This window comes from Mus pahari, chromosome 15 (genome assembly GCF_900095145.1).
Source record: "Mus pahari chromosome 15, PAHARI_EIJ_v1.1, whole genome shotgun sequence".
Lineage (NCBI taxonomy): Eukaryota > Metazoa > Chordata > Mammalia > Rodentia > Muridae > Mus > Mus pahari.
The window spans coordinates 27,643,131-27,668,776 of record NC_034604.1 but is presented as its reverse complement, the minus strand read 5'-3'; the positions used below and the strand labels follow the sequence as shown (position 1 = coordinate 27,668,776).

Here is a 25,646-nt window from a genome sequence, read left to right as displayed (position 1 = left end):
ACCTGTTACACTTTCCTTCCCATAGTTCCTCAGCTTAGTGCACACCCTGGAGAAACAGCCCCAGGCAAAGCTGGCAGGGGCGGACCGGTGGCTTCACTGCAGAGAGGTGACAGTTGACAGAGCGCCAAGCCCTGAGCAGCAGGGTCTCCTTGGGAACACGCAGGTCAGAATGTACACTTCAGCCACTGGATATGCAGGGGTTGGGGATTCATCGGTGCATGCAGAAGGCAGCAGCCAACAGTTATCGAATGTCTACTTAATTTAAATAAACTAGCATTGCCAGCTCAGCTCCAGGATTGCAATGGACACATTTCAGCTGCTCAAGAGCTATCTATAGGAAGCAATCAGCTATGGTGTTGACATGTGAAGAGCTACAACACTCTAGAAGGACCACTAGAACTGGTCTGGGGCAGTCCTGTTTTATGGGGGTATACTTGCCTCCCTAAAGAATACATAGCAATGTAAAATACAGTGTGTATGGGGAAGGTTTTAGCAGTGCGGCTCCGTGTCTCCGCTCAGTACCCTTTGCACCCGTATACTCACGGTCGGTCAGCAGCAGCCCAGGGCTGGCTTTAATGTATGCAAAGGACAAGGCTAGACTAATCCTCAAACCACATGCCAGTACCTTCTACCTCCCTAGTATCCCCAAGTCCTCCATGCCCTCCTGACACATGTCCCCAAGCAACAGGACACACGGGCAGGTTAGGGGTTAGTGGGCCCTTCAACAGGGCACAGTCACAAGGCGCATGCGCAGTCAGGGCGGGGCCCAGAGGCCCGTGGCACTGCACTCAAGGCGGTACCTGTTCTTCTTTCTGCGCAGCCGTGAGAACAGTTTAGTTTTCTTTCTGTGGGGATGGTGGGGTATGGATGCTTCATTTGGAGAAGCCAAGGGAACTAGACCTTCCTCTGTCACCTTCTCCTTCCTTCCTGCTCAGGGGTCTCCAACAAATGGCTACTACCTGTCCTTAGTCTGCCCTTCAGCCTGTTTCTGACCGTTTCCACCCAGCCCGTTCTGGACCTTCCCACACTAACCTCAGCCTGCACATCCTCTACCTGTTCTTAGCCGTCCTCCCACCGCTCCTCCCCCAGGATTTTCCATCTAGCCCCAGCGTGCCCTGATGTCGCCGGCCTTTCCTGTCTTCTAGTCTTCCCTCCTAGGACCTGCCCTCAATCTGCACCCCATGTCCCTGTCTGCCCCGTGTCCCTGTCTGTCTACAGGAGGCCAGGGTGGGGCACAAACGGGTAACCTTAGTGGAGAGTATGGTCAAGAGCCTGCTCATCCAGCCTGGGCCTGACAATCCAGCTGGGCCAGGTCTTTCTAAAGTGACCACAGACTGGCCTCAATTCCCCTTCCCCTCCCCCGTGCTCCCCGGAACACCTGCAGGCTCCTCTCCGGCCATCCCACATTTCATTTTCAGAGGAGAGAAAGGAATAAGACTGTTCATTGAAGCCTTCCAAAGTTCTGGGCAGCAGACTAGTCACCCAAGAAGCAGAGACTTTGCAGAGCAACGGAATGATGCTTACAGCACTGTTTACATGTGTGCACAGTGTGCACACACTCACACTTACACAAACATACACAATCAATTCCACATACCCCAACTCTTACACACACACACACACACACACACACACACACATGGGGGGGGGGTAAGAAGGGAGAGAGGGAGGGAGGGGGAGGGAGGGGGAGGGGTGCAATCCCAGACTCCAGGTTGTTTCTATTCCTTCCCCTCATGATCTCCCTCAGGTGACAGGATCTCCTGGCAGCTGCCCAGGAAAGGCAGCAAAGGACAAAGTACCAAGGCACTGCTGCCATTCTTGGACCTTACCTTGAGCAAGAGGCAGGAAGGCCTGCATGCCAGGAACCACAGCCTTGTGTCAACAATGGAGCCCCGTCTCCATCTTGACCTCTACTCTACAAAGGCTCAGGGATCTGCAGGCTCCCTGGCCACATTCCTTTCTCCACAGAATGAGACTACAGGAGCTGTTTCCCTGATGCTAGGAGGCAGAGCCTGGAAAATTTCCAGAGGCCCGGGGCCAACCCACAGAGACGAGAAGGACAAGGAAGGGCCTCCAGAAGAAAACGGCCTCTGTGGTGCTGACCATCAAGCCACAGGGCCCCACTGACCTCACCTTCCCTGCCTTAACCCACCTGGGCTGGGCCTTGACTGTGAAGGTGTTGCTCCCGTGTTGCTTCTCTAGGCTGACCAGGACGTCATTGAGGTTCTGATTGAGCTGCAGGAGGAAGAGTGAAGAGAAGCAGGCTTGGACGAGCACATCTTCTTCAGGAATAAATAGCTCCTGGCTTCTTCCCCTTCCTCTCCCAGGAGCAGCTTCCCTGACTCCACTAATGGAAGACGATACCAGCACAGTGAACCCAGAAAACCAACTGATGGCATAGAAACCAGGGGATGTGAGCTGTACTGCTCACAGCTACTGTCTCTGGGGGCCATCTTTTCTCTCTTGCTATTTAAAGGGTTATCCTAACTGCCACACAAGAGTCTACTGTGTGGGAGGACAGTGGAATACCTGTCTAACGTATGCAAAGCCTTTGACTGAGCCAAAGGCTTTACACGTTAGGCAAGTTCTTTACTACTGGACCACGGCCCCAGCTCTATTTGTTTATTTTAGTTTGAGACAATTTCTCAGAGAGCTGCCCTGGCCTCAGACTCACAATTCTTTACCTTTGTCTTCCTACTTGCCGGATTTAAAGCATAAGGCACGTCAACATTTTATTTCTTAAACCTTGTTTTTGAAGATTGCAGAATTTAATGTTAATCCTGGTTATTAAGGTCATGTTGCCAAGACGCCTCCAAACCTAACTACAACGTCCAGAAATTCCTCCCAAAGCATGAGGTAACCGAAGGAACCATGCAAACTGCGTGGCTCATCACTGAAAATGTTCCTCTTTTTACTTCGGCTACTAGAAAGTACAGAGATAAATTTTTCTCCTATTAAACATAATTCTGTCTTTGGTGTCTTGAACAAACTTTGCATAAAGGTTTCCTTCCCTAAAATATCCTGTTTGATTTTTTTTTTTGATTGACATATTTCTTATTGGGGGAACACAATTCTGTAGAGTTACGTCTCTCCTTCTCCATTATTTAAGTTGCAGGAACTAAACCTGAATCCCTAGCCAGGCTTGTGTGGGAAGCACCTTTACCTTTACTCGGCTTTTTTTTTTTTTTTTAATTTATTTATTTTATGTATGAGTACACTGTAGCTGCATCAGATCCCATTACAGATGGTTGTGAGTCACCATGTGATTGCTGGGAATTGAACTCAGGACCTCTAGAAGAGCAAGTCAGTGTTCTTAACTGCTGAGCAATCTCTCCAGCCCCATCTCATCGGCCTTAACTATTGTATGATATGCCTCAAATCTTCAAGAAGAGGAAAAAACAGGAAGAAAAGAGAGGCCTTGAACGGGAGGGTTGCGGTCAGGAATAGGCCCCAAACCAGCTCTTTCTCTTCAGCCCCCAAACCTGAAATCATCATTTACTTCATTCCTCTGGGTCCGAGGGACAAAGTCAGAGCAGTCACCATATGGAGCAGGAGAGCTGTCACACCAGGTGTCTCCAGCCACCTTGTTACACAGCTTCTATTCTAATACAACATAAAAGTGTGAGCTTATCGTGCCCCCTATGCGGGAAGAGAAACATCCCATTTCCCTACCTTAAGAAACACGGGAGAATGGTTTTTAATTACAAAAATTCTGGTAACTTATTTATTCTTTATTTTTACTGAGGAAAATATCCATCACTATTTCTAGCCCTGAGCACTGATAGGATGGTCATAGTCTGAGAAGGGGCTGATCACATTCCCAAAACGTGGTCCAGGGAAGAAGTACAGGCCAGGGTATGGGAGGCTGGGGCTGGACTGGACCACCCACAGCTGCCCCAGGTCACCAGAGTACCCAAGCCCACCCACCCCCCATCCCTACCTCTGACTGATCCTCGGCACTGCCGGGTCCCCCTGGCCTACCTTACTCATCTCTTTATGGAAGTTTTCCTCCAGACCCGCAATGCTCTGGAACGTGTTGACATAGAAACCGACACGGCTGCCAGAGGGAAAGAAGATGACAGGGTGAGAACCATATGCAACTGGATGCTGCATCCTCAGAGACACACAGCCCTGAAGTGAGTAGGTAGGCACGAGGCCAGGCTGAACACCAGGCACCTGGGCCCCCTTCTGACTTTACCTGTTCCACAGGGATGGCAGCTCCTCCTGCAGATCCACGTTCATCTCCTCAAACACTTTCTGGGCTTTGATAAGCTCCTCTTCTGCCTGGGATGGAGAGGCAGTAGGGTATGTCAGAGTCTGTGTGGAACTCTACCCTGGGGAGATGAGCCAGACCTACCCCACACACACACACACAGCTGGTACCCTCTCCAGTCTGGATGCAGGTCCCAGGGCCTGAGCAGGATAGAGGCAAGACTGGATGTGGATACCCACCCCAGAACTTCCCACTGGAGCCCTAGGGGACACGCTGGGAATGGGAGGGTTGAGCTGTCATTACAAAGAGAGGGTTTGTCGAGATGGCCATTAAGAAGGCTGGAGACAAGGGCTGGGGAGATGCTTCAGTTGATAAAGTGCTTTCAGGATAAGCAGGAGGACCTGAGTTTGATCCCCAGTGACCATGTAAGAAGCCAGAATGTGGTGGAACACCCTAGAAATCCCAGTTCTGGGGAGGTGCGCACAGGAAGATTCCCCAGAGCTCACTGGGTAGCCTGCCAAACTGAACCAATGTGCCTCAGGTCCCAAAGAGAGATCTTGCCTCAACATATTAATTTGGACAGCTTCCTGGGGACAATACCAGACAGAGCTTGACTCTTAACCTAAACACACAAGAGACACACACAGTGGGGAAGAGGGAGCTTAAAAATAAACAACCTGGAGAGCTGGAGCGCAGAGGCAGACCCCAGACTCGGGCAAACCCTTCCTATCTCCACATCAGCTTCCTTGAGCCAAGTGTCAGCCCTGAGATTCAGGTACCAGCTACTGCTTTCCGTGGCTCTTCCTGGAGGCTCCTGCTTGCTCTCTTGGGGCCAGAGCCTGCTTCACTTTGGTGAGATGACCCTGTTCAGTGACCATGGCTCTTCCTGCATCTTTTACTCTACGAAGAGGTGGCACTAGACCCCAGCACCACGCAGACCTGTGAGTTACACAGGCAGGGTTGACTCATTCAATTCTGACTCACAACCCAGGCTCCCTGAAGCATCAGACTCGGGGAAAATGTGAGGTCAGCAGCCTCCTGTTCTAAGGCGTTGGGACCACAGCTGGCCAGAACACCACTCAGGCAGAAGCACACCTTTTTATTTCTCTCCCGGGCCAAGCTGGCCACTTCACCCAGCTTAAGGCATACCAGGACCAGTCCACCGAGCGAGCACCCAGCCCTAGTGCACCCCAAGCTGAAGCCTTGGATGGGATAAGAGAAGGGAGCTCCATGACATCTGACCACCATACACTCCAGGCAATGCATGGGCTCCTGGGCAGCCTTTTTAGAGTCTAATTTAAAAATGGGGGGAAACACACACACACACACAATAAAAAAAAATAAAAAACAATAACAAACAAAACCCTTTAAAGTTGAGGCTGGGAGAGCAGCTCTATGCACAAGGACTTCCGTTTGACCCCCAGAACCCCACTTTAAATTTGGGGTCCAGGGTCAGAGAGATGGCTTAGTAGTTAGGTTAAAGGGTGCTTCCTGCTCATCCAAAGGACCAGATTCAGTTCTAGCACATACATCAGGAAGGTCACACACAACCCCTTTTAACTCCAGCTTCAGGTGATCTGACTCCCTCTTCTAGCCTCTGAGGGTACCCTCCCAAAGGTGGCAGACAGACATACAAACAGACAGACAGACAGACAGACAGACACACACACACACACACACACACACACACACACACACACACACCAAGAGCCTGGTGGTATGTGTTGTCCAGCAAAGACACAGGTGAATCCCCTACCTCCCCAGCCAGTCAGCCCAACCTATTTGGTGAGTCTTGGGCCAGTGAGAAAGCCTGACTCATGTGGTACGGAAACTCAATAAGAAAAAGCACTTGCTACGGGAGCCTGACAACCTGAATTCAATCTCTGAGGCCCATGTAAAGGTAGAACAAAAAAATGGCTCCACAAAACTTTGCATTTGAACTTTAAATCTAAAGTGGATCCTGGGGGGTGGGGTGGGGTCAAACGGAAGTCCTTGCGCACGCGTGGTTGGGTTGAAGGTGCTCCCTGTCCATGCAGAGTTTCCTGGGCTGACTTCCCAGCCTTACCTTTAAAGGCTTTTGTTTGAGTCTTCTTCTGTGTTTTAATTTGATTCTAAACTGACCTCCACATATGCATGCCCCCACACACTAAATAATAATAGCAACAACAATAAAATAATAAAGGTGGATGGTACCTGTGCTGGATAGTTTTTTTGTTTTTTGTTTTTATTTTGTTTTTTATTTATTTTATTATATGTAAGTACACTGTAGCTGTCTTCAGACACTCCAGAAGAGGGCGTCAGATCCCATTACAGATGGTTGTGAGCCGCCATGTGGTTGCTGGGATTTGAACTCAGGGCCTTTGGAAGAGCAGTCAGTGCTCTTAACCACTGAGCCATCTCTCCAGCCCATGTGCTGGATAGTTTTATGTCAAACTGACACAAACTAGAGTTCTCTGGAGGGAGGGAACCTCCGCTGAGAAAAGCCCTCTATGAGCTCGAGCTGCAGCCAAACCCACTAGGCATTTTCTTATTAGCAATTGATGGGGAAGGGCCCAGCTCATTGTGAGTGATTTCGTCCCTGGGCTGGTCGTCCTGGGCTCTATAAGAAAGCAGGCTGAGCAAACTGTGAAGACTAAACCAGTCAGCAGCGCCCCTCACGGCATCTGTGTCAGCTTCTGCCTTCAGGGTCCTGCCCTGTTTAAGCTCCTGTCCTGTCTTTCTCCAATGATGGATAGCAATATGGAAGTGTAAAGCCAAATAAACCCTTTCTCCCCAACCTGCTGTTCTATCAAAGCAATAGAAACCCTAACTAAGACAGTACCTGAGGACCAACACACACACACACACACACACACACACACAGTTAAAGGTGAATTAGGAGGGTGACCTAAAGACAAATGATTCCTTTTGGATAGGTCAGATCAAAGCTGGGAGCCTCCCATCACAAATAGATAGGTCCAGGGTCCCAGCAACACAGCATAGAACAAGGGCATGTCCACTTTAAATTCCCCGAAGTCAGAGCTTGTATCATTTGATTCGTGCTTCACATCCCTGCCTTTTAGGAAGTGCTTGGAAGGCAACTATGTACACCATACCACAAATACCGCACCTACGGAAGCACTCCGAAGTGACAGAGCCGAGGAGAGCTGTGGGTAAAACAGGAGACCTCCCAGCCCCCACCCGCTCTCCATTCTAAGACAAAGAGATGACTGGACAGTCTTGCAGGCAAACCCAACAGGCTGGAGCAAGTCTGCAGAGCTCCCAGAACCAGCCAGGGCCAGAGGAAAGCCAGTCCGTTCTACAAGCACAGCCAGCAGAGGATGATACACTGACCCTTAAAGTCAAGTCTTCTCTCGGGGTGGATTAGGGTCCCAAGTTGAAGCTCACAGCTTGCTCATGGTGCCTACTAGTGACAGGAGCAGCTATAAGGTTGCTCTAGTTTTCCAGCTAGGCATTAGGAGGGGAGGGACAAGAGGGAGGTGTCCCATGGGAAAGGTGAACCGGCCCAGCATCTGAAAGGTGACCCTGTTGCTCAGCCTCCCCTGCTGCTCCCCCACAATGACCTAGGGGCCCTTCCAAGCCCGATGTCCCAACCTACACCCATCTCAGGAGCCCTAAAGCATCAGGCAGACCCTGTCCCAGGGCCTAAAGTGTCCCAGGGGCCGCTCCAATTCATTGAAAGTACTCCACATTGAGGGGGGAAGGAACTCAAAATGCAAACCTGGCTCCAGGTCTAGCCCCTCCCACCACGCACGCACGCGTCCGCATATTTCTCCTGCTCTACCTCCCACGGCTCAGTGGGCGTTTCCAGAACTGTAAATCCACACCCACAGGCTCTGAGCGCCTCCAAAGTTAGCCCCAAGCCTTGGGCTTCAAGAAATTAAGCAGTGGTTCACATCAGAAATTAGGCAGCTAGCGCTGTCAGGTCGGATCTCCTCCTTCCTCGTCCTGCACATTTGATCCGTGCAGTTGGAGATGATGAAATCAATCGGGAGGTGGCCCCGGAAAAATGGGGCACTGTCCAGGAGAAACCCGACCTCTTCCTGGGTCAAGTCTTGGCTACCTGCCTTGTCCCCTCTACAAAGGGTTTCCTGAGTCTCAAGCAAGATTGGAAGAAAAATCAAATGGACAAACAAAAATGTGGTCCATTTCTCTTGATCTACCTGCCTCATCTCTAGCAGACACCAGCCAAACTTTAGCCAGTTCCAGGTTCAGGACACCAAGAAGACTGTAGGATCCCCTGGCAGGGTGGTGGTAGAGCCCAATGTTTAGTAGAAAGTCCTTTTCAACCTTTGCCCTTCATGGAATCTCCAAAGGATGACCTTTCTGGACCCAGGTAGGTCTTAGCATCCTAGCCAGGATACAGGGGCTTCCTGGAGTCTCCTCCAGTGGCCAGGCTCTGAGTCCTCTGTAGCAAGGACCACTTTCATGGAGCCCAGACCAAGGACCAGGTTAACTACTCCAGGGCTTGACTCCGCTACAGCCAGCTCTGGGATCCTGGGAGTAAGAGAGTCATTGGGAGCAGGTAGGTTTCTTCAAAATAACATTGGAGCTTCCAAACAGTTTGAGGAACAGGGCAGGAGCCCCCAGAGACAGTGGGATACTTAAAGGTGTTCCTGGTACAGTAAGGGTGCTAGCCATCTGAAAAGATCACAGACCTGGGTAGGTGCCCGGGTCAGCCACAACGTCTAGACACTTGGTCTGGTGTCTCTAAAATAGGAGTCTCAACGGAATCTAAAAGCCCCACCGAACCCCACCCCGAGACACATGCCTCCTCCAGCTCAGACACTGGCCCTTCCTGCCTCCAAACCCCAGGAAGAAGATGAGCCCTCCCTTATCCCAGGGAAGCTTGTGGAGGCCGGGAAGACAGACCCCCCAGGAGAGGAAAACAGACCAGAAGGCGCCAGCACGTGCAAGGTTAGAAGCCAGTATCACCTGATTTCGGAGCAGGTTAGTTTGAGCTACAAGATGAGCCTGTAGTTTGCCTTGGCACCACTGGGGGGCGGCTTTCTCAAGCAGCGAGACAGGCTGGGGGAAAGGAGGGGAAGGGAAGGAGAGGTCAAGGCAAAGGAGAATGGAGAGACAGGAGGGAGGTGGGAGGAAAAAAAAAACAGAGACATAGATAATTAAACACCAAGCCCACACTCCCATGCAGAGACAGACAAGCCAGCCCCCATCTGGAGGCAGGCCTGCAGCAGGTGTGGCCTCTCCCCTCCCTAACCCCCAAGATTGAGAAAATAAGGGGACTCCCACCCAAGTGGGTGTGGAGAGCGGGTGTTGAACTGCACAACAGCTATGAAAAAAGTAAGCAGGATAGAGGGGTTTAGTACATAGGGCTCCGCCACCCACCCATACACCACAGGACTATGTGACCAGCCCACAGGCTTGTTCCAGCAAGACAGAGTCACATCAGATCCCATGACAGAATTCCGCTCAGTGCATTGAGCAAGATAGTGCCTTGCCAGGGAAACCCAAGCTGGGTCTATTCTCATTCTGGAAAACTGCCTCAGAGCAGGGCAAAAGGGTAGAAAGAGGCCAGCAACAGCCCCCACCCGCCTCCCTAGGCACCCACCACAGGGTCTTCCATCTGGCCCTGGGCTCAGCACCATCCCCACCCACAGCTGGGAACCTTGGGCTAAACTCTCTTGGATTCCCTGACCCTGTCGCAGCCCACCCTTACCTTGGCAATTTTGGCTTCATCCTTCTTTTTGGCGGTTTGAAGAGACTCATAGTGGTGCCGGGCACTGTCATAGTCCACCAGCTTCCGCCCCCGCTTGGCAATGCGCGACTAGGGAGCAGAGAGGAGGAGGGATCAGTGGGGCCTGGTGCCAAGATCCCCAGGTTGGGCCCAGAGAAAGGCAGGCAAGAGAAACACAGCAGGGCCTGAAGTAGCGTATCTGGGTCCAGACTCCAATCTGGCTACAGAACCTTCTGGAGGCAGGAAGCTCTCTCTGCGGGGCACTCTGTCCTCTCTGTGTCACCCACTTCCCTGGCAACAGGGATTCACCTGTCAGAACGCTCTAGCCAGGACCATCTGAGCTGAACCTCTTCCTTAGCCAGGTCCCAGATTCCTGAACCGCTCATATCAGTGGCTTTATATACCTGCACTGCCTGTGAATGAGATAACCCTCCTAGACACCGTAGGCTCCTTAGACTCATGAACATCCATAGACAGAGCACCTAGGGGCCCAGAGGCATGAGCAGAAACCTTAGTATACAAGGCTCCAAGCACAGATGCAGTTCCAGCAGAAGTCACCAGGTTTCTGAACATTGGATAACATAAACATAACACACACCATTAACGGGCAATACGCGCCCTACCAAACACACACAGTTAACGGGCAATACGCGCCCTACCAAACTCACAGCACACGTGCAGGGACCTTTGGTTTACATGTGCTTACACACCTCCTCACACCTGTGCCCCTGCCTGAGGTTGTCTCAGTAGTAACGATTACTGGAAAGGAAATGTTCTCACTTGCCACGCTGTCCAAAAGCTGTGCAGGGGCGCCAGGGATGCAGCTTTGCAAGCTGTCACTCAAGCTACGGTAGGCATAACCCCCAAGAAACTATGAGCACACTTGGGTAAAATTATTTCTTTGGGGTATTATCAGTGCCCTATATCTCCCCTAGGAGATATCACCAGCTAGTGGCTGGTCTCAGATAGACCAATCCTGAAGAGACAAACTGCCAGGTTAAGCAGACGCCTGACCACAGGGAAGTCACCTCCTACCTGAGCCAGCCCTACATTGTAGGATCCTCCCACAAGCTCCAAGCCCAGGCAAGATGATCGGCCCAGAGATCTCTTACCTTGATATCAGGGAACTGGCCCAGGTAGGTGTCCATGGTCAGCAGAGCCTGGTCCACCAGCTTCTGGTGGTAGTCCATCCAGAGTAGGTCATTGTTCTGAAACACAGGAACGGGACCATCTGTAGAGCTAAGCCACACTGTCCACGGCTCTCGTCACGGAGTCCAGCACTTCAAAGCTCTACGGACTCTCAGTGCCTCAGTTTCCCGAGGTTTCGGTGTCCCCGGGATGACAGCAAGGTATGGATACAGTAAAGACTATCAGGGTCGGCAAGGGAGACTGTATGACTTTCTCAAAGGCCAGTGTGACAAGTGCCAGAAGCATAGCCTGCAGAATAGGAAGGCAACTTGGCTAGGTCTACGCTGTGTATGAGTGCCAGAGAATCAGCGTAGCTTGCCTCAGAAGGTGAGACATTGCGGTGACAGGAGCTGAAGCCAAAAGGGCCCTGGGGGAAGAATCAAGGGCACCCACCCATGCTTACCTCTGCAATCTTGTTTGCTTCATCCCTGCCAGGCCACTCAGGCTCATACACCTCCTGGAGACACTCACTCAGCTTCTTGGAGGCTTCGTGCATGGCTGTGGGGTAGGGAGAGGTGCATGGGCTCCACGTGCCATCCCCCATCCAGCCATTGCCACCGCAAACGTGGCCCAGCTGACCCACACCTTGGCCCACCTCAGCTCGACAGCCCCAAATCCTTACAGAGAGACGTACCCTACCTTTAACAGAAGCCAGGTAGGTCCGAAGATCCTTCTGCAGCCGGGTACCCTCTGTCTGCCAGAAAAGTCAAGAACAAGGTCAGGTCCTGGGGACACTGGTCACCAACCCTCCCCTTCCTACTACCTACTGCATGACAAACCAGTCTTTAGTCTTGCCAACAGCCACCAACCTGTGTTCTCCCTACAAGGTGGAACCTCAGAGAGTAGCAGCTGGGGCCCTCTGGCCACTCATTGTCCCCGTCATTGTTACTCCCTGCTCTGGGAGCTCCACAGTTCTCACTTGGCAGCCACCACTCAGTAGTGTAAGAATGGCTAGAAGATGAGACTCCTGCACAGTGATGTCACACTGTAGTATGTATGTATGTATGTATGTATGTATGTATGTATGTATGTGATAGCATACAGAGTACACAAACGCAGCCGTTCTGATCTCGGATGACAGTGAACGTGTGACAAATGAGCACAGAAACATGACCAGGTGGGTTCAAGGCCCAGCAGGCACCTTGTTCTGCAATTTTAGGTAGCACCTAGGAACAGAGACTTCCACAGTGCCCAAGTAATAATAAGCACACAGAGCTCCTGTGCGTCCTCACAGGGACTATGGTGCTGATGGATAGAAGGTGGCAGACTCCAAGAAGAAGAAAAGCCCAGAGTTAGCAGAAGTATAGAGATACTGCCAAGAACTCCAAGGGCCTCCAGCCCAGGTGAGAGAGAGGGTGGAGAAGGCTGTAGAGGAGTTAGCCGGCTAGACGCTTTCCAAGCTAGCAGAGTAGCAGAACCCCAGAGGCAGCAGAGAGGATGGTATGATAGAGAAATGGACCAGGCATGCTGAGACCAGGGTACCAGGCGGGTTACAACAGGAGAGAGTCCTCAGACTACCCGAAGTGCTAAGCGGAAGGAAAGAACAAACAAGTTTGAGGGTCATAAGCAAGTAATAATAAGCAAGTCAGTATACTTCTCTGAGCCTCGCGAATACAAACTAAATAATGACCCTGCCTGGCTTACCACAAGTGCTCGGGAACAGCTCAGATGAGACACCCGGGCCCCAGAGCTGTGAAGTCAGGCCTCAGGGGGTGGGTTTCATACTGGCAGGGGGTATGCAGCTGATGCTGGTCTGTCTCGGCCCCTCCCACTCTGGAGGAGAGGGATGGAGATATACCCATGACATAGGCACAGGAGACCTAGAGGGTGCAGCACCCCAGCCTGAAGATGATCTTTGCCCATACTGGTCCACCTCCAGGGAGGGCATTCAGGGACTGGCCACTTTCCTGGCTCAACCCAGCACGCTCTAACCTCTACTGCCCATCCTTCTTCCTCTGCTGGGACCTGCACGTCTCCCTGGTGCCCACAGCCCTGTGTACCATCTGCTTGCCATCACTACCACCACTTGACAAAGATGCTCTGAGGTCAGCATCATACAAAGCCTGGGAGGTTCAGGGAGTACCCCCAAGCAGAGGACGTGCTCCGGTTAGCTGGGTAACTGCTCACAATGTCTCCCAAGAAGCTCCTGAATTGTGCAGATCTATAAGCTCCCTCCCCAAGGTTATATAAACAGGAACAATTGCTGGGGGTGGAGGTGGGGGGACTCTCCAGCCAGCCACACTGCCTGCAAGTCAGGAAACTCCAGGGGTACAGCTTTGGTGAGTCATTACCCATGCTGGGTGGGCTTCTCAGTACACAGCTGCCTTTGAGTCACCCGTGCACGCTCCAACAAACTCACTAGTTCACTACGCTAGACTTGGGTGAAATCCAAGTTTTGTCATCTGCACTCTGCTTCACGGCCGAGGGGGACGCCAGCAGCAGTGGTTTAAGAAAAACACGAAAAATAAACCAGAGATAGTGAAAGGATCAAAATCTCTCTCTAAAACTCTCTCAGTACCCCTAGGGGTTAGCTGTACTTTGAGAAACATTGGAGGCCCATCCTGGAGCCCTGTCAGACACCCACGCCCACCGATGCACAAGCTAAAGAATGCTAAAGAATACGCACTGACTCCGAGTGTGTCCTCCTGTGTACTGTACGCCATCTATCTATACATTATTCATAATGCAAATGGCATATGAACAGCACACTGCGTTGCTTTTGTTTATATAATCTTGTTGGTTGTTGTTATTTCTAGGAACATCTTCGCTCTGCAGTTAGTTAAATCCACAGATGAACATCACGCAGATAAGGGAGGCTGACCACCTGGCATGTAGCCCTGGCTCAAGGCTCACTGGGAACAAATTAAATGAAGAAACAAAAGCCTGACCTAGAAGTGTCCCAAGACAGGATGTGAGGCTTGCGGCACTGGACAGTTAGAATCCCGGTACTCCAAAGTGTTCCCACTTTAACACCTTAAATCCTTCACTGTTAGGGATGAGAATTAAAGTGTGCTCCTGAGGTAATGCTATTCTATTACCCAGTGCCATAGAACCTTCCAGACCCAGCTTCTCTTCCTGTTAAGCATCCCTTACCCCAGCCGTACCTTCAGCCCCCTTCCTATCTCTCCCAAAGCTTGTGCCTACCCTGTACCAAAGCAAGAGGCTCCCCTTGGGCTATGCATTTGCTCAACAGCTGCAGGCTGTACCAAGGCTCCTTGTGCCTCCCAGACACTGAGCTGTGAGCAAGGGACGACCAAGAACTGTCTTCCTTGGTACCTAAATAGGATGGCTGGGCAGTAACTCTCTAGAAGTCCCTGAGTTCCGGTGCCATTAGAGTCCAGCTAGGGAAGAATGTTCTAGGCCATTGCTCAGCTGGGCCCATGAGTGTTAGTAAGGGTCTAACACAGAGCCAGAGGAGGCCGAGTCCAGCCAGCCTCCACACACCCCTGCTAGGCCTTCCTCTACTCAGTCCCACCCTAAGCCTGCAGACTCAGACTCCCAGCTCCTAGTTGTTTTAGGGACAGTTGGCTTCAGCCCCAACTCTTGCTGCTAGGCATTCAGTGCCAGGGACAGCATTTTACTCTAAACAGCCAAGAGTAGGCTTTCACACCTCAGTGAGCCTTAGGACCCAGCATTCTAGAGCAGCCGTACACGTAAGAGATCAGCCAGTCTGGAATCCCATGATAGTTTCCAGACGGTTGAATAGGGTATGCAGTACTGGAGGCTGGAAGCACACAGTCTCCCTAGGATCCATATTAGGACACACTTGAAACTATTTTGTGTAACTCTGAATAAAGTAATACCTACAAGATCTTTTTTTATTAATCATTCCATTCGTTTACATCTCAAATGACAAACCACTTCCCAGTTACCTCTTCACAAACCCCGCCCTGATCCCACATCCATCCTCCCCCCTCCCCTTTGCCTCCATGAGGTGCTCCCCTACCCACCCACCCTCTCCCGCCCCACTGTTCCAACATCCCTCTACACTGGGGCATCAAACCCCACAGGACCAAGGGCCTCCCCTCCCGTTGCTGTCAGGCAAGGCCATCCTCTGCTACCTATGTATCTGGGGCCACGGATCCCTCCCTGTACACTCCTTGGAGCACTGGGTGGTCAGGGTCTTCCTATGGGGTTGCAATCCCCCTCCACTCCTCCAGTCCTTCTGCCAGCTCTCCCACGGGGTCCCTGAGCTCAGTCTGATGGCTGGCTCCAAGCATCCACATCTGCACTGGTCAGTTAAGGAGCCAACCACAAGCCAACTCTGATGGGAGCCAAGCCTAAGACAGCTCCTCTATTTTTATGAATCAGCCCCAAGCTGAGAGCCCGGACGGCCCAGGTCTCACACCCACTGGGACAATATGGAAAAGCTGGAACTTTGGAGGTGGCCCCAGGATTGTACCGCTGTGCTCCTGAGACGGCAGCTCAAGCTTCTGCACTGATCCCAACGGGCAAGGGGACTTTGTGCCTGGCCGTCGTGTGGCTCTGGCTCCAGTTTCCTACACCTTTGCTGTACCCATCAGTGCCGACCATTGCTCTCAAAGACAATCTGGAACTTTCAACAGCGCCACCCTCCCAATCTGACACAGCTGAAGGACCTAACACCATGGGTCAAACCTGACCCAAAATGCCCTCCCTGGAGAAAAATCCCAGTAGAAGCCTGCATATTCTGCCCAATGGTTCCCCACTTGGTCTGTTTAAATGAGACTACCATAATCTCTGTATAGAATTGTCGTAAAGAATCTTTGTGTGAACAAACCAAGCATAGTTGGAAAGGTAAACCTGAATCTTAACCGCCAAGGACCTCAGAGCCTACCAGCTCTGCCCGTTTCGGTCACTCAGGACAAGGCAGAAGTCAAGGGTGGCTGTGCTGTGACTGGCGCCACCTGGGCTGGAAGAGAGCCGTCCACCTGGGTCAGCTGAGAGTAAGTAACAGCAGGTCACCTCTGCCACCTCCAGAGGACACAGAAGGAGTCGGAGATGGACTGCCCTGAGACTGAACACATTGTCAGCCCCATACTAACAGAGTTGGGCTCACTACGCTGAAGGCTCCAGCCAGAGACACAGGACAAAGTGGGGCTTCCTATAACCTGCTCTGATCTCAGCTCTGCAGGCTGGCAGAGGACCCAGATCACTAAAGCTCCTGGATTCTCTCCCCCCCCCAGGAACAGAGAACCACCCCCATGCCCTTTCCACACCCCACCCCCTTGCTAAGTCATCCCTCATACACACCAGGCTGGTCCAAACCTGTATAACCTCCAAGTGATGCAAAGGACACCCCAAAACAGCAATCGCAAAACTGCCCCTCACTTAGAAGAGTTCTCTGTTTCTGTCACTATCCGCGTGCTGGTGGTTCGAGTCCCTGTTCTGGAAAACGAGAACTTAGAAATCCCAGCAGGTACCCTCCAGGCCCAGAGCCACGCCTATAAACACTATGGGAAGAACAGGAAGTGCCACTCTGCTGGCCCAGGTCACGTGGACCTCAGCTCCTGTCTCTGTGCTTTCCTGTCCTCCCCCTACCAGCCCAGCCTGCCTCAGAGACATGAGCAGTCCCACTCCGAGCTCACGGCATCCACCTCGGGGCTGCGTGAACGTAGAGGAAGTGAAACAACCCAGAGTCCAAATTTCAAGCTCCACGCCCTCTAAACTAGCCATGTGGCTTTAGCTGCTCCTCACCACAGGGCTTCCTCTGACAATAAAGAAAACACCAGAAGCTGAGGGTTTAGCTCGGTTGGTTGAGCGCTTGCTACCAGACATGACACCGTCCCAAGCACTACGTAAACTGTGTGGTCGAGCAAGCCCGAAAGGCAGACAAGGCTACGCATGGCCCACAGTGAGTACATAGGTAATAGCAGTCTCCAAGGGGGCCTCAAAGCTGCATTTCACAGCCTGAAGAAAACAGCTAAGGTGGGGACATGCCTTGCCTCACAAGAGACGGACTCGGAGGCTGAGGCTTCTGACTGGTTTGTTCAAGCTTCCATTTGGCAGACGAAGAAGCTAAGGCAGAAGGTGCCCCCTGTCAGGGGGACGTACTCACCTCTCATTACTGGCCCGAGGGACAAGTAGCCACGGTGGCTCCCACTCCTGCCCTGGGGAACCCCTTGCGTTGGCTATCTCTGGCAGGCCCCGCGCCATGTCCTTAAGCACTCTCCTGACATGCTTCCCCATTCTCTCCCGATGCTCACCAACCCTCTCCCAGAATCCTCTTTGGCCTTCCTAGCATGCTCCAGCTTTCTCCCAGTGTGCTATTGCTCCCAGATCCCAGGTCCAAGCCAATGAGACCCTTCTCCTGGGTTCCAGACCAGCTACAGAGGCTTCAATGGGCACCTTCAATGCTATCTAAGGCCCATCATAGACTAGCAGTACCACGAAGCTGGAGTCTTACAGCCTGGGCCTACCCCACCCTATTTCTATCAGAGCTCTAACCTTACCTCCCATCCCCTGCCCCTTTCTTTGTGGCCTCAGATTCTCAGGGGTCTATCCTGAAGAAGCCATAGGCTTGTTGACCTAGCTAGCTTAGCCTCCCTCAGCGGCCTTGCCTTTCGCCAACCCTCAACCAGGGGATGGTGAAGGTCATGTCCATGGGATGTTCAGGGTATTCCCTTCGGAAAAGTCCTTCCTTGTATCTGTTTCCTCCACATGGTCTACATAATCAAGCCTAGGATGTATCCTGGTAAGGATGCCGTGAGAGTGTTGCCAGGCTATAGAGCTAGACAAGCTGGTTCTGGATCTACTTCCAAAGCTGGATGGCCATGAATAATTGAACCTACATCTTCAAGATTCGCTGCTTGATCTATGAAAGGGTCCTCCACAACCTCGCCGACCCACACCATTCCCTCTTCTGAGCTTTCCTACTCCACAAACATGGTCCTCACCATCTCCAACCTGGCAAACGCTGTTCCACCTCCATAAACACTCACCAGCTGCTTATTGAAGTTCTGGACACACTGTTCAAACTGCTCGTCCTTCGTCTCGTCCGCCTTCCCCAGTTTCTGCAGGACCTGTCACACAGAGAGAAGGGGGCATCATCAGCTTGAGAAGTTCAGGGGCTGGAACAAGGGTGCTCAGTCAGGAAAGGCTGGGGCCCAAAGATCATGAGGACTGTCCCTTGTGCAATGGGCAGAATGGTTGTATGCCCACACTTCCTGTGTTGGAAGTTTTATCCTAACCAGGCAGTGTGGGCAGAGGACCCAATGGAAGGTAACCAGGCCTAGAAGGCTTTTTCATCACAGGTGGAAAAATGGGCGCCATCATCAAGAGAGTAGGTCAGCTCTTACAATGGACTGGCTTGCGTGGTGCACTTCAGTTCTGACACGTGGCTGGTTCCAGGACTCGGATTCAATACCAAGTCCCACCAGTGCTCATTCCTTGTGTAAAACTGAGTAGTATCCCGCAGTGATGCACACACCCTCCCTCGTACATATTAATTTGGATAAGCATTCCTCCAACTATCTGCCAAAGGCCCATACGGTAAAGACCTTGTTACAAGCCTTGGTGCCACTGGGATGTGCAAGGACATGGGAGAGAGTTAGGTCATTGAGGACAGGCCCTTAAAGGGACTCCTAGGGCTCCATCCCCTTCTCCCTCTCTCATTTGCTTCCTGTCTGCTATAAGAAAAGGAACTTCTCCAACCATGAGCACTTACCAAAAATGACATGCCGGCTCAAACTGAGCCCAAAGCAATGAGCAAAACCAACTGAAGATTTTTAACTTCTAACATGGGCACCACACAGACCTATTATCCTCTTTTGTTCTGATTTGGTTTTGTGGTGTTTTGTTGTTGTTGTTGTTGTTGTTGTTTGTTTGTTTGTTTGTTTGTTTGAGGGGCTGTCTTTTTTTTTTAATTGGAAAACAATTTCTTCATACAATACATTATAATTAGACTTTTCCCCTCTCCCAACTCCTCCCAGAACCTCCTACCTTCCTAGCCACTGAATTTCACACATTCTTTTTCTGTCTTTCAAAAACAAAACAAATAAAGCTAAGAAATACACATGCATGCACACAAATCAGTAATCTAAATATACAAGCAAAGACCTATAAGACAAAAAAATAAAAAGTCCAAACAAAACAACATGGGACAAAAGGACCACTGGGTTTACTTTCTGTTGACCACCTACTGCTGAGCATGGACCCTGCCCTGAAGTATAGTTAATATTCCCAGTGAGACGCCATTGGAGAAAAGTAACTTTTCCTTTGCAAGTGGGTACCAATGGCAGAGAGCTTCTTGTTGGGAGTGGGAGCCCCTGGCCACCTCCCCTTCTCAGCGCTGAAACCCCTTCTGGCTTAAACCTGTGCAAGGCCTTTACATGCTGCCACAGTATCGAAGGGTTCATCTGGACATCGGACTTGTGGTATCTGAAGAACACGATTTTGGTAGAGCCATCCATCACCTCTGGCTCTTACAATCTTTCTGCCTCGTGTTCCCAAAAGATCCCTGAACCCTGAGCGAGAGGTTGATGGAGACTTCCCATTGAGGACCGGGTGCTCCAGAATCTCTCCCTCTCTCCCTCTCTCCCTCTCTGCATACTGTTCAGCTGAGGGTCTCTGTGTTAGCTCCCATCTCTGTTGATGGCTGAGCAAAGCAACTGACCTATGACTATTACAGAATGTCATTAGGAGTCATTTTATTGCTATGTTCTTTTAGTAGACTAGTAGTGTTTGATTTTTTTTTCCCCCCTGGGCCCATGGTTCATAAGAGAAACTTGTTGGTAATTTTCTTTTTCTTTATTGAGTCTTTGGTTTAGGTATCAGGATAATTGTGACCTCATAAGAAGAATTAGGCAATGCTCCTTCTGTTTCTACATTGTGGAATGGTTTTAGGTATGCTGGTGTTAATTCTTCTTTGGAGGTCTGATAGAATTCTATGCTGAGCCCATTGCCCTGGGCTTCTTTTTCATTGGGAATATTTTTAATTACAACTCCTCTTTCACTGGGGCTGATGAGTCCATTTAAATTGCTTATCTGATCTTCATTTAACCTCAGCAGGTCATATATATCAAGGAATTTATTCATTTCCTTTAGGTTTTTCAGTTTGATGAGGTACTGATATTTGAAGTTTGTCCTTATGAGTCTCTGGATTTCTTTGATGTCTGTTGTTATGCCCCCTTCTCATCTCTAATTTGTCAGTTTTCTCTCTCCACCTTTTAGTTAATTTGACTAAGCATCTATCAATCTTATTGATGCTCTCAAAGAACCAACTCATTTCATTGATTCTTCATATTGATTTTATTTGTTTCCATTTTATTCATCTTTATCCCTGAGTTTGATTATTTCTTGCCATTTAATTCATTGAGAGTATAAGTTCTTCTTTTTGTTCTAGATCTTTCAGGTGTATTTTTAAGTTGTTTATATGGGGTCTCTCTCATATGTGTACACACACACACACACACACACACACACACACACACTTCGTGCTATAAACCTGCCTCTTAGAACTGCCTTCACTGTTTCCCATAGTTTTGGTGTATGTTCTATTTTCATAGTCATTCAATTCTAAAATATGTTTTGATTTCCTCCTTAATTTCTGTCTTGACTCATTCTTTTCGTTTAGTAGAGTTGTTCAGTGTCCATGAGTTTGTACGCTTTCTGTTGTTTTTCTTGTTACTGATACTCAGCTTTATTCCTCGGTGATCGAATAGAATGCATGGTGTTTTTTAATCTTCTCGTATCTGTAGAGACTTGCCTTGTGTCCAAGTATGTGGTCAGTTTTGGACAAAGTTCTATGAGGTTCAGAGAGGAAAATTTTTTCGTACTTAGGTGGAATGTTCTGTAAATATCTGTTAAGTCTGTTTCGTGTATACCGTCTGTTAGCTCCAGTATTTCCCTGTTTAGTGTTTCTCTGGTCGACCTGTCTATTGGTGAGAGTGGGGTACTGAAGTCACACACTATCACTGTATGAGAGTCAATATTTGATTTTAGCTGTTGTAGTGTTTCTTTTTATGAGTTTGCATGCCCTTGTCTTGGATGTATAAGTGTTTAGGATTGCACTCTCCTCTTGGTGGATGTTTTGTTTGATGAGTATATAGCACCCTTCCCTACCTCCTCTGATCAGTTTTGGCTTAAAGTCTGATTTGTAAGATATTAAAAATGGCTAGATATATTTGCTTCATAGATTCATTTGCTTGGAATAACATTTTGTTTCCTTTTACCATGAGATAATGGTTGCATGTATTTCTCAGATGCAGCAGAAAGCTGGATCTTGCTTTCTAATCCAATCTGTTCATCTGTCTTACTGGGGAATTTAATGGTTAATACTGAGAGTTACTGTATTAGTCAGGGTTCTCTGGACTCGCAGAACTTATGAAATGAGTCTATATATAAAGGGAATTTATTGGAATGACTTACAGGCTGCAATCCAACTAACTCAACAATGGCCAGCTGTGAAAGGGAAGTCCAAGAGTCTAGTAGTTGCTCGGCCCCATGAGGCTGGGTGTTTCAGCTGGCCTTCTGTATAAACTGGAACCCCGAAGAAGCCAGCTCCAACAGTTGTGCTGGCAAGTTAAGTACAAGCAGAGAAAGAAGAATAAACCCTTCCTTGTTCCATTGTCCTTATGTAGACCTCCAGTAGAAGGATTAGCCCAGACACAGGATGAACAGATTGGATTAGAAAGCCAGATTCGTCTTCCTGCTGCATTTGAGAAACATACCTCACGTTATCTCAAGGTAAAAGGATGGGAAAAGTTATTAAAGGTGTGCCTCGAGATCTAGATTAAAGGCATGTGTTTTCCAGTCTCAGGATCTGGGTCACATGTGTGTGTTCCATTTCTGGATTGTAGTTCATTCCAGATAGTCAAGTTGACAACCAAGAATAGCCACCACAGTTACCAGTGAACAGTGTTTAGTGATTCTGTTAGTTTGTTGTTATGGTATGGGTTTTTCTCCCTCTTTAATTGACTGTTCTGGTACTATTTAGTCCCTGTGTCTCCTTAGGTGTAGTTTACCTCTTCAGACTGAAGTTTTTCTTCTAGTGTCTTCTATAGAACTGGATTGGTAGATAGAAAATGTATAAATAGGTTTTATCACGGAATGTTTTTCTTTCTCCATCAATTATGATCAATAGTCAGGGTTAGCATTTAGTTAGTCTCTCAGACTTTGTAGAACACCAGCCTGGCCGTTCTGGCTTTCAGAGTCTCCACTGAGAAGCCAGGTGTTATTCTAATGGGCCTTCCTTTACATGTTATTTCATCTTCTTCACTTGCAGCTTTTAATATCCTTTCTGTGTTCTATATGTTTAGTGTTTTGATTATTATGTGTAGGAAATTTTTTTTCTGGCCCTGTCTATTTGGTGTTCTGTATGCTTCTTGGGTCTTGGTAAGTACTTCCTTCTTTAGGCTGGGGAAATTTTCTTCTATGATTTTTTTGGAAATGTTTTCTGTGTCTCTGACCTGAGTTTCTTCTCCTTTCTATATCACTATTATACTTAGATTTGGTCTTTCCATAGTATCCCTGAATGTTTTGTGCCTGGGAGTTTTTTTTAACATTCAACACTTTTTGATTAAGTATCTATTTTTTCCCTACCTTGTTTTCAATGCCTGAGGTTGCCTTTTCCCTTTCTTGTATTCTGTTGGTGGGGCTTACCTCTAAGGTTTTTGTTTGACATGCTAAATTAATTTCCTGTTCTGTTTCCATCTTGGTTTTGTTTTTGTTTTTTGGTTTGGTTTGGTTTGGTTTGGTTGTTTGTTTGTTAGTGATTCTAGTTCTACTCTCGTGTCTTTAACTGTTTTTCATTAGTTCATTCAACTATTTCTTTATGTTCACAGGATTTATTCATAGCCTCTTTAATATCCTTGAGCATATTCATAACTGCTGTTCTGGGGTCCTTGATTTGTGTTTTAACTATATTGTATTTCTCAAGGCCCACTGTAATCAGCCCTTGGTTCTGGTGAAGGTGTACTGTCATGACTATTCATGCTGTGTTTTTGCACTGGAGTCTAGGCATCTGAAGTTATGATGATAGGGGTGTTTCTAGGTGACAATATATCTAGCCTTATCTTTGTTGGGTAGGTGTTTTGTTCTTGGGTTTCTGTTGCCCTCTCTAGATCCTAGGAAAATGTGGCTTCAGGGACCCTGGTAGTGGGTGGCAGAAAGGAATGGGGTGGACTAGGAGGAAAGGCTGGCTGGGGCTATGTGAAAGACCTAGGGAGATTTGGTCCACACCAAGAGGTGAGTCCCCAGGGAGTAGAGACTTGGTGAGAGGAAGGGCTCCTGCAAGTAAGCTATAGTAGAACAAAGAATAAGCCTGGTGAGACAGAGATGAAAGGGGGATTCTGGGTCAGTACCAAGAGATGGCATGTACAGTGAACAGTGTTGGAATGGGAGGAGGGGCTCCTGCAAGCAGGCTGATACAGGAAGTAAGTCTGGACAGAACACAATGGGAGACCAGAAAGATGGTAAAAATGGCCTACCCACGTGCTCAGTGTGGCCACTGGGGGGCCCTGGTAGCACTGAGGGTGTTTCTGGATATCTGTGGCTGACACAAAAGAAGGTAGAGAGGCTAGAAGGGCCAGCTGGAGGGTCCAGGGGGAAGAGCTAACCAAGAGGCAGAATCTCCAGCAAATGGAGGTAGGGTGGAAAGAAGGGCGTTTGCAAGCAGGCTGTTAAAGAACTAAGGGAGCTAAGAACTCATTTTCCTCATGTTTAGGTCGACTGAAGCATCTTTTTACAGTGACAGCAAACTGACTAAAATACTTTTCTTCCTCCCTTCTTTCTTTTATGAGGATGCTGGGGATGTGAACTCAGACCCTTGTGGTTACACAGCGTGCACTTCACCAATTGTGCCCAACTCCAAAGCATTTTCTTTATAAATTACCCTGCCTGTATTATACCACCAAGAAATAGACGAAGACAATGAGACGGGAGCACCCAGGAGTCCTTACCTTCTATCCAAAACTATTAACAGCCAAGAAGAAGAAGGGAGTTCCCGACGGGCTGTCATGATGTCACCAAGAAGAAAGCTTCAGAAACAGCCTAAGAGACCAAACGCCCCTCCCCACTGATCTCACCGCACTGCTGGGAGCCCCACCCACTCAACGTGGGCTGAGCAGGAAAGGGGCCAAACAGGGTGTCCTCACATACCCAGATGATTCTGAGGGCCCGTGACACGGCAGGCAAGCCCAGGGTGAACACAGAACAGACCACCATAGACCACAGACCGGAAAGGGTAGCAAGGGCTGCTAGACCTGGCTGAAGTCACTTATGTTTCTTCCTCCATAACCCACATTTACACGCATGTGTGCACACACACACCTCTTCCCACAGACAGAGCCCATTCATCCCTCTCATTGGAGTCTCTTGTGCTGAGCTCACAGACACAGAGAAATGGGAAAGCGGGGGCCCTCAGTATCTGGAGCAGACTGGACCAGGAGAAGCTGAAGAGCACAGACATTACGCTAAGGTTTGAAGATTGAGAAGGGTGGAGTGACCGTGGCCGAAGTGGTACCCAGGTATCCCGAGTTATAGACAGAACTGGAGAGGGAGAGAGAGAGAGAGAGAGAGAGAGAGAGAGAGAGAGAGAGAGAGAGAGAGAGATCCCAGAAGCATCAGACTGACATGTGAGAGGCTAGGGAATTGGCTCAGTGGGTAAACCATTTGCCCTGCAAGGCATATAGAGCTGACCTTATTACCATGTTTGGATGGCAGACTACCTCACAAGCTTCCATGGATTTTCCTGTCTCTGTCCCCTATCTAACCATAGATTAGTGGCATCACAGACATTGAGCTTTACATAGCTTCCAGAGATCTGACCTCAGGACACCCCGCTTGAGTAGTGAGTGCTTTGGCACTGCGTCACCTCCCTAGCTCCATCTTTCTAGTCTTTCATGAGCTGTCTATTTGTATTCCTGGTTCAGCTCCTTGTTGTAGGACACACCTGGAAATCCCAGTGGGTGTCATGTAGATTCTAATTCACACACGTGACAAAAGGAAGCCCCAGTCACTTACAGCTCCACACACTCACCCTGCATGTGGCACTTAGTAAGGAACAAAGAGGAGCTTTCACATGGGACAAAGGATAAGGACTTAGACTGGCCACACCTCCATGGGTATGTGCTTGCCAGCACAGGAGGTCACTAAACAGGCCCAGAGCCAGCAGTCCAGGAAGCCTTATCAGTGCCACTCAATGTCACCTCCTATCAGGGTTTCCTCTCCTCACATCCTCAGCCCTTGGCCAGATGTGACTGGAGCTGAAGTGTCTGTCAACGGCAGCCGGAACACCTCGATGGCTCCAGACCTCCTTCCACAAACACCCAGCTGTACAGCCCCTCTGCAGCAGCAAAGGAGACTTTCCCTTTCCCTGGGAGGGCTGAGAGGAGCTGTTGGACGAAGGCCAGGGCCTGCTAGAGCCACCTGTGCCTCTGGGAAGGAAGGAAGTCCTCTCTAAGTTCCCCAGTGCCCAGTGTGGCTTTCCTCTTGGCCTAGAGTAAGAAGGGAGGCTCTGGGCTCAGCATTCACCTCCAGTGTATGAGACACCCTGCCAAACCCTCCAGCAACTCCATAACAACCCCTCTCTCTTCCTCTCTTCCTCTCTCTCTCTCTCTCTCTCTCTCT

General features: G+C 49.5%; 1 protein-coding gene across 9 annotated transcripts in view; it reads right to left on the bottom strand.

Annotated features, from left to right (window-relative positions):
* Positions 1–25,646, bottom strand: part of Bin1 (bridging integrator 1) — a 59,006-nt gene that overhangs the window by 11,677 nt on the left and 21,683 nt on the right. For 5 of the 9 annotated variants that reach the window (XM_021214431.2, XM_029546926.1, XM_021214434.2 and 2 more), the window contains exons 2-10: positions 18,020–18,100; positions 11,739–11,793; positions 11,503–11,597; positions 11,024–11,119; positions 9,894–10,001; positions 9,149–9,241; positions 4,199–4,284; positions 3,982–4,057; positions 2,153–2,235 (exon numbers count right to left, since the gene is read on the bottom strand). In XM_021214431.2, coding sequence (XP_021070090.1) covers positions 2,153–2,235; positions 3,982–4,057; positions 4,199–4,284; positions 9,149–9,241; positions 9,894–10,001; positions 11,024–11,119; positions 11,503–11,597; positions 11,739–11,793; positions 18,020–18,100 — 773 coding nt within the window. The remainder of the gene's footprint in view (positions 1–2,152; positions 2,236–3,981; positions 4,058–4,198; positions 4,285–9,148; positions 9,242–9,893; positions 10,002–11,023; positions 11,120–11,502; positions 11,598–11,738; positions 11,794–18,019; positions 18,101–25,646) is intronic. The other 4 variants (XM_021214432.2, XM_021214443.2, XM_021214445.2 and 1 more) reach the window with 1 other exon arrangement.